Here is a 10,255-nt window from a genome sequence, read left to right on the forward strand (position 1 = left end):
TTCTTTCGGTGAAATCGTATTGTATTATATTGTAATTGACTCGTATTTTTTCTAACTTTTAGAAAAGAATATTTATAAAATGATAATAATATACTTATTGAGATACCCAAGAGACGGTGGTTTTAAATGAAAATTAAAAAGGAAGTTTTCCTTTTTTAAGAGATACCGACAATAGGGAAAGGTTTGTGATATGACATAGGTTTAGACTTTTACATTCTACAGTTATGTGATGCGTATGTGTGAATTTGTACGGGAGGTTTATTTGGGTGCGAGAATGGTGGAAAGAGCAGTAACAACTGTCCTGTTTTTTTTATTTTCTTAAAATGGTCAACATAATGTAGTCGAATGTAAGCCAACCAACGATACGTGGCTGTTGAAAATCGCCCATGGGTAAGCGCATATAAGTTTCTACACAAATAAGAATATTAAAACAAATACAAATCAAATGTACTTCCCACTTTATTCAGACGTCTTAAGATTGACAATTTAAAATATGTGGATGGTGTAGTTCAAATTTGTTTGTTTTCATATCACGTCAATTAGTCTTTAATCAAATAATTGTCAATGTACTTGATTGAATTCAATCTTTCAATCCATTGTTTATTGAAAATAGTTACACTGATTATATTTACATGAAATACTGAGATAACTACAATAATATGTAGTTAAAATTATGTTATAATGTTCGGTGTTTTAATATTATACATCAAATAATTGTATGCAACGTTATGCGTTTCATTTTGTCCTGGCGTATAGGAACTAACGTATTGGCTTTGCATAGAAACATACATAATAATATGTTACTGTTTATGTGATAGTATATATTTTCATGTAGGATTCACCGTGCCGACTCATTACATACATATAAGGCATAACAGCGTTTTCCGTGCATTACGAATTTACGATTGATTACTTTGATGTGTTATTATACACATGACGATTATTATTAACGTTGGCCGCCCGGCAAATTCACTTCGATTTGTGCACACGGTAATTGATTAAAAAAATATTAACAGAGTAATAAACCCACTATGCGTACATATATAGCCAAAATACATGAGTTGTGTTAGGTTTAAAATTAATTACTATTCCTCCTCGCACACCGCCCATCAGTCGGATTAGAAGTGAATTTATTGTGTAATAATAATGCGATTATGCAAATGAAACACCGTAATAGATTTTTTTTTTTTTGCTTTACAATATTACTACGCATAAAAGTATTCCAAGTATAATTTATAAAAAAAATAAAATAAAAGAGCTGTGACCTTAATGTTGTAAGTTTATATTATTTAAAGCAATTTCAGTAATACTATCATGTTCAACGAAATATAATCATCTCGTAGAAAAAATAAAGTATAAGGGGTTAACTTGTGACTTTTATCTAACTTATTTATAATAATTATGTCTGTAAGTACTTACGATTCCAAGTCATTAAAATTAAATTTTCCACTATCCGCATTTAAGTTACTTTTAACCTTTAAATTATATATTTGTTTATTAACTTTATATACTCTCATTACACTTTATCTCCTTCCAAAATGTAATCATGTAAACTTTTATACTACACATAGGTATATTAATTTGTTTACCTACTGAAGATGAAACATTTTTATCCGGGTTTTTTACCGAAAAAAGTTGTGCACATGGTTTTTTAGAGATAGCAAAACCAATTTTCTGAAAATAATAGTATAGTCACATATTTTATCTTCTCAAAAGTCGACTTACAAGTTTTATAAAAAAAAAAAAACCTATTTTTAAAAATAATTTAACACATTCTAAAACAAACAAAATATTCTTTTGCGATAAAAAAACAACAATGAAATAAAACATTGCTCATAAATATAAATAGTGTACTGGTTCGTTATCTCGATTATTCATTCGTAAATATCTACCTCGTTCGTTGTTAAAGTACAATATTTATATCAAAATATTTTCGGAGTTAATGTATTGAGTACCTAGTACCTACCTACCTACCTACCTGCCTACGAGTATATATTGTCTGAAAACATTGTCGCGGTCGATTTTTCTCCGTTAAAAATAACTTTTATGATAATATTTACGGCTCCGAAAATAATATGATTACGTCTTTTTTGTCCTATGCACTTGTTTTTACATTTCAACAATTTCACTAATACAATCGTAAATATCTTTTAATAAACTGTTTTATGTAACTATTTATTATACCAAAAACTAAAAATGTTCATCTTAAAATGTGTTAATAAAATAAAATAGTTTTAAAAACATCGTCGTAAATTGTATAAACCAATATAATACAGTAGTGATTTTCATGTTTATATTTTTTAAAACCATATTTTTACACTGGTATGCTACCGATTGTAGTACATTGTGTCACTATGATTGTAAATTTACATTATAATATCTTATTTGCACAATTTTATAAATAAGTCTAAACAAAATATAGTTAAATAGCTAGTCAAAAATAAGATTTACATACTGTTTATTTTAATTATTTTACTAATTATATTTTTCTAATTGAGTGGATTCTTGTAGATTATAACTTTAATTAAAATGTACATGTTAAATTATGCTTGTTTTATATACAATTTAGTATAATATAACTCTATACCTGTGTACGACCAATACAATACCCAGTGACTCACATTATGTGCATATAAGAATTATTAATTAATTTCAAGGTTACCTACTACAATAATCACAACATTTGTTTAAGTCCCTCAATCATAAATTATGATTTATGTAAGTACATAAAATATTAATATTGTTGTGATTATTGGTTGTATATTTAAATTTAAAATTTATGTTTTAATATATTATTACTTATAATTTTTGGTTTAAATATTTTATTTTTACGCATTAGTTTTTAATTCTTTGTTATTAAATGAATTGTATCTTCGTTCATTTTGAACCAATTATACTATTTTTAGACACCAAATAATGTACATCTCAATATTTTAAAATATAACATTATAAAAATATAATTGAATTAAATTATTTTTAGTTAGGAATTACAAATTGCAAACCATCGGCAAGCTAATAAAATTCTTCAAATAAATTTCCCAAACAGTCAATATTAGTATTTTTTTCTACTCAATAAACTATTAAAAAAATACATTTTTACTATATAAAAAACAATTTAAGTATCTACTGGGTAAAAACGGATCCGTATTCAGAATATTATAATAATTATGTATGAATATTTTGGTTATAAGTAACCCAAGTATCACAAAAAAAATTTTAATAAAGGATAGTAATGAAGTAATTTGAACTTGAAATTAAATACAAAATCGTCTAACACGGTTTCTTAATTTTTCTTCCGCATAAAATAAAATATGCAAGAAAAAAATGCCGAATAATGCTAAATGATATCAAAAACTCTACTTTATGTAAATAGTTATTGGTGACCATTATAATTTAATTTAGGCTTTAATCATGATTTGGAACAAAGCTGCAAAAAAAGTTTACTTAAAGTATAATAAAATGTACTTAATGATTTTTTAAAAAGAACGTTAAAAAAATCGAAGAAAAAATAATGAGTTAGAGTAATGAATATAAAATTTTCTTAAATTATATATTCAGAAATAAATTAATTTACACTTTTTTTTCATTTTTGTAATTATTATTATTCCGGAGTATAGCAATATTTATATATAAGTAGAAAAAAATAAAATGGTTTAGTTCACATTGAAGTCCCGAAGTCTGAAGAATACTAACATATAAAATATAAAAAATACATATAAAATATCTATAAGTGAACAATTTATTTCGAATTCCTCCGTGCATTGAGTAAAGAAAATAATAAGAATTTATCCGAGAATTAAGCTATACTAAAAATTTCATAAAAATGTGATTTTAATTAAGCCCTAACAACACGATATTCGTTTATTGATTACAGCGATAATAAATTATTATGTCTAGCTATAAATAATTTATTTGTGTAAAACAATAATTATAAAATATTGTGTTTTATTGACTATATACCTATTATAATTTAAATAAAGTGGCTTGGTGTGGTGCGATCGTACACTCCACTGCGGAAACGCTCTGAGTGTACGTATCGGCCGATGACGCTAGCTCTCCCGGATAGGTGTCCACCCGGGGTTTTTAGTGACAAATCCTTGCTACACATACTAAAAAAACGTGTTTCACCTACCGTTTCTCCCCTCTACAAATGAATAAACCATCCAATGGCCTTTGTTTCCGCGGATTAATTAATAAAATTTAAATAAAACAAATATTGACATAATACTATTAACTGAATAGTATCTGGCGACGAGTAAATTTTATTCTTGACTTTGGATGACTCGTTTTAATGAACTTTGTGTGATGGCAGATATAAGTCTATTTTTTTCTTCCGTTTCCTCATTATACGTTTATAATTGAAGAGTAAAACTTCATCATACTTATATATAATATATCCATTTTTTATGTAGAATTAATATATTAGTAGAAAATTCAAAGTTCTTATTTCCTCAGCTATATTTTTGTTTATAAACTCTGTAATACTAATGAGTAATAATAAAATCGAACTAATCGGACGGTTGTGATAATCTCATGTAGAAAGAACTAAATATTTATACAGTTCTGAAACGACAAGAACACCATTTTTTAGTAGAGCGAAAGAGGAAAATTCCAAGAATAAATATATATTCACATCAAGTCGACAAGAATTTCGAAATTATTTGGTATTAAAAATAAAATAAGAAAACCACAAAAACACTCACTAGTTTATTTTTATCGTATACACTATATACGCAGCAAATCATACGAATTGAGTAATATATAAATATTTAATTTCAAATTTTTCTTAACTGCAGATCTTCATAATATAAAAACGTAAATTCTCATATCATTAATATGTATGCTTATAACTTATTAACTAAAATAATTTATACACAACTAATCAATATTATAATATATACAATTCACTTAGACTATTCGATTTTCATTATTTTAACATGAAATTTCATATTAATTTTGTGCACTGTCATCCGTCATAATTTTAAATCATTTGATAATCGAGTTTATGGTGTAAATGATTTAGGTACCTATATTACATATGTATATAATACATATATAAACGAACAGAAAATATTATACTTTATTATTTTTATTTAAAACAATTGCAGTTTTATTTTAAGAATAATCAACAATACATTTTTTGTCAATCTACTATTAATTAATTAGTAATATTTGTTTCTGTTTTTATATATTTTTGTAATTGATAAGAAAATATCATTTGGGATCGCGATAACACAGAAATTTAGTCTTTTATATTTCAATCCCCGTGGAAAGGAACGAGAATTAAATTTGGTGATAAATAATTATATTTTTATTCAACGACAATAAAATAAACGGTATATTAGTATTTATGCAATAACTATATCTACTTCTACACCCATCATAATATGTCCAACTAACTGAAAATGTCTATTGGTTGTTTTTCTGAGAGTAAAAAATCGATAGACATTTACACTGTAATGATATTTTATATGTATATATAATACAATTCAATTATTTAAGTTTTCTTACACAACGATAATATATAATGGCGTACACAGCCAATCACATTTAAAAACGATAATACAGTGAACTGGACTTGAGACCTATTATATTGTATTAACATTATTAACGGTTGGGCCGCGCGTATGTGTTCGCAGGTGTCCGGAACTGAACGCGTGCATCAGTTCGCAGTTCTGGTGCGACGGTGAGACCCACTGCCCGATGGGCTTCGACGAGGACCCTGTCAACTGCGCGAACCGGAACGGCGTGAACCTCATGTACGTGGGCGTGCTGGGCGGCACGGCGGTAGTGCTGTTCACGGTCACCGTCGTGGCGGCGGTGGTGTGCCTGCGGTGCAAGGCCAACAGGTCACGGCGGGCCGAAGACGGCCGGCGGCGCGCGTCCCAGAAGAGTTCGTCCGCCGTCGACTCGATGATGTGCGCGGCCGACCGGGCGCACTACGACAAGCGGTTCCTGGAGCAGAACGGCGGTGGCGGCGTGGTCGGCAACTCGCTGGGAAAACGGTACCCGTCGTCTTCGGACGACCTGTACCTGGAGTGCAAGCAGGACAGCATGTGTTGACGTAACGACTGCGACGACAGCGTCGACGTGGACGGCGGCTGCGGCGAACGCCTTCGAATCGAGACGACCGTCTGAACCACGCCACACCTGACCAAACCAAACCACGGTCGGGTTCGGTATGAACCACGATCGTCGGGTAAACATGTTTTCGCGTAGTCGCATATCGACCCGAAAGCCTCACGGACGATAACGTTATGTCGCGTCCCGTTCCGTTTCGTTTTTGTTAGTCTCGTGTACAGTAGAAATCGTTATTAAGAACAAGCCGGCGAACGTGTCCGGAATCGAATAATATTTCATCACGTCTGTGTAAAATCATCAAACACACCCCTCGCAACGTCCTCATGATAACGATTTCCACTGCGTTCGATAATATTGTCGCCGTCGTCGGTCCGCCGAACGCCGTTTACAGCGACGTTTGATATAATGTCATCCATAATGATATCGTCGAATAACACGCTTGTCGGTGATAATTTTCATTGTAACTACATATTACTATTATTATTATTATTATTACTACTATCATCGTCGTCGTCGTCGTCGCCGCCGCCATACAGGTATTTACCGACGTTTATATGGTATACACGTGTGCAGCCAGTTCGGAATTATGTTTTAAATAACAACCCCCTACTACTATACATAACGTGGTATGCGCCGCATACCGCCGAACCGCAGGAATCCGACTTGTGCATATCTATCCGCCGCCCCTCACCGCTCTCGCCGAATTGTTATTGTTTATATTTTTCCCGTTTGCGATATTTACCTTTACTTACACCCGCAGACACGCACACGCGCGTGTATACAGGGCGTTTCAGAAACGGAGGGCGTATCGAATAAGCGCGCGAATTCGACTTAATGTTATTATATTGGTTAGGTATATATTATATAATAATATACTTACGCTCGGTGGTGACGTGTCCGAGACCATATATTATTATATATAGGCTAAAGGCTAGGTTCCCGCCGTATGAGTCTGCGAAAGAGGTCGTGACCTGCAGTAGTGGACGATTATCGGGTAAGCATAAATTACCGATGTGGACGTGGGCGTATAATTCAATTCTTAAACTCGCCACGTTAACCGTATAGGTCGGTGGTCGTCGTGTACGAAATTTAGCGCTCGTATTTTGCACTGGCGAAATTATTTGATTGCACTGTGAGTCAATAAACAGACTTATCGTTGAGCGGGAATCGTCGATAAAATAAAAATGTCACGTAAAAAAATCGTATCAATTTAATATTTACTCCGTTCGAACAGGATAATAAAATTCGTTTAAATGATCATACGGTTATAAGAGTATAAAATAATACAAGTGGTCGAGTATATGAAAAATATTACGAGTGCGTGATCCGAGTGAAAAATATACGATGGCTTGTACACAATCAAATCGTTTAAAAGAAGTCCAATCAAAATTTCAAACAACTCAAATTCAGAGCTATTCGTCAGTTTCAAACATGACAATTTAGGTAAATAAAATTTAGTTGATCTGTATTTGTCATTAACCATAGATATAGATACCTCTATTCCAAAAATAACATATATTACAATGTCGTCAATAAGTCATTTGATTTTCTAATACCATAAATATAGTTTTATTATGGTAATAAAAATGAATTTATGATAAATACAGCCTAGTCACTCTGATCTGAAACGTCCTATCGTTAAACGTTACGATGAAATGTAAAAATCTAAGTTATTACTATTATTGTTCGTTTTAAAGACAAAATATAATTAAACTTTTATGACGTTTATAAAAATTGGCAAGTCTTCTTTAGGACCTTGCGGTGTGACAATTATGAATTTTAATGTTAAGTTTGGTTTTAATATAATTTTATATTTTTAATTCTCATGTTATTAAGTACGTGGTAAAGTATAACGTTAAAGATATTACGGAATTCCTTACACGAGAAGCGGTAAGAGAATTCTGCCCTTCGTAATAGGTTAACTATGCTGTATGTACAGTGTATACGGATAATATTTAGTTCTTACCATATATTTAGTAAAGGATATTTTTCCAAGCTTTGGAGGATAAATCCGTTTGAATATTGATAGACATGCCAAAGTATATATTACCTAACCTCGAGCAACAACACAAACTTGCCAAGAATGTAAAATATTGTAAATCCCCTGTCGTATATTTAAATAATAAAGTATATTTTGATACAAAATATTCTAAATAACATGTCTGTTTTGTAAATGATTGTTATTCAAAAACCGTCTAAAAGGCGTTTAGTGACTTTGTTACGCAATGTGAATAATTATTTTGAATCAAAAATAATATTAACGTTTTTAATAATTACTCTTAAAAAAAATATATATAATTATTTACTGATAGCATAAAAAAAATGACGATCACCATTGTTACATTAACTATCCTACATTTAATTTAATTTTCTCAAAAAATATTTTAATTCAATTTTTTGTTAGTTCCAGTATAACATGAAAAATAAATCCCATAATATTTGAATGGGTCATTATAATATTATATAACTATATAATTGCGTGATCTCGTGTATTCTTATAACCTTTAAGTCAAGAGACTCGAAATGACTGAATAATTCATTCATACGTTTATTAATCTATTGAATACTATGAATTTGTTGTTAATAATTGTTACCTATGTTTAAATATTATATTTACAAGTATTATTTCAAGTCATTGCAGAAAAAATAAGCATAAAATCCCCGAACAAAAAGGTTGTGTTAGTTGATACCGAAAATCAGATATTTACTAAAAACGGTTTTATTATTGTCTGAAATTGTATTAGTAAATATTTTAACAAAAAATAAATAAATAATTAAAATACGGGTTTTTTAACTTACCTAAATCTTAATAATCAAATACACATTTTCTGGTTAGCATTTTAAAATATTTATATACTATCTATTATGAATACTACATAGTACATACAAATACTACATTATAATATACTCGGATATAATTATGAATTTATGAAATATGTACCAATAATATATTATTTTAAATTTTCTGGTGTATTATACAACTTGTATGACTGTATCAATTAAATTTAAAATAATTTTAGAATGTTTTTGGATTTTGTAAAAAAAAATATCAAGTGCTTATAATAAAGTTACATAGGTTACTATCTATAAAGCCCAACGTGTATTCGCTTATCGCTCCTTGTGTTTGCAATAATTTTAAGGTTAATACAATTTGTTTATACAATATTAAAATATTAAAATTATTATAATTACTACTATCTTCCTAAGTTATTATTTTCGTCAGACTTTCTTAACCAACCTTGTTTAACTGTATAAAGCCATGTTTGTATAATCTTTTGTGCCACTTTGATGTTACCATATTATATTATTATATAATAGTTATTATATAAAACAATACTATTTTGTTTTTTAAGCTATATATACTCACTTATTATTATTCTCGACCTTTGTAAATACGGACATGTGCTCATTATAAATAAACGGTAAAAATTGAAATGGATTTTGTTTTATTTTACAAAGCCATTGGCTTATTGCCATGAAGAAAACTACAATTATAAAGAAATGCAATTGATAATATTAAATACATAATATTATACTTATTTCCTTTTGAATGTTAACTAGTAAATGTATTAGCGAATCTATTGAGTGTGATAATTATTCTAATAACTGTATGATATATAAATCTATACCTTAACTATTAAAAAATATGTTGTAAGACATATTCCTGTTTTATTATTAAAATAAATAAAATATTATATTATATCATTTGTTTTTCAACATGAGTATTGAAAATGATATTCTTAATTTCCAAGAAAATCGTCGACCAAAGTAGTTAACTTAATATTTTATAATTTAATGCCCATTATATATTATCTTACCGGAATAAATATGTATTATTCACTAGACCCCAAGCAAAGAGGTTCCGGTTGCCTTTGCAAGGCACATTATTGAAATCTACGGTTTTTAAGAAAAAATGTCTTTAGTATAAAAGAAATAAATTATAAGAATCCATTTCATTAATTTTTTTTAAATCAAAAATTTAATACAAATATTACATATATAATTTTTATATTTTAAATCACTTAGATAAACATTATCCAACTGCCGTTATGAAAATGCATCTTATATTATAAAATATAAATAATATTACACTTATTATATACATAATTTATTACCATTTGGCATTTTTCAATACTGTTAAATGTATGGCTATTAATCTATGATGAAAAAAGAA

At 29.2% G+C, this 10,255-nt stretch overlaps 1 protein-coding gene across 2 annotated transcripts in view; it reads left to right on the top strand.

The window, feature by feature from the left end:
* The window catches only part of LOC113560876, a 290,450-nt gene extending 281,558 nt beyond the window's left edge, over positions 1–8,892 (top strand). For both annotated transcript variants that reach the window (XM_026966995.1, XM_026966994.1), the window contains one exon: positions 5,640–8,892. In XM_026966995.1, coding sequence (XP_026822796.1) covers positions 5,640–6,063 — 424 coding nt within the window. In that variant the 3' untranslated portion in view covers positions 6,064–8,892. The remainder of the gene's footprint in view (positions 1–5,639) is intronic.
* Positions 8,893–10,255: the final 1,363 nt, after the last annotated feature.

This window comes from Rhopalosiphum maidis, chromosome 1 (genome assembly GCF_003676215.2).
Source record: "Rhopalosiphum maidis isolate BTI-1 chromosome 1, ASM367621v3, whole genome shotgun sequence".
In the NCBI taxonomy this organism is placed as follows: domain Eukaryota; kingdom Metazoa; phylum Arthropoda; class Insecta; order Hemiptera; family Aphididae; genus Rhopalosiphum; species Rhopalosiphum maidis.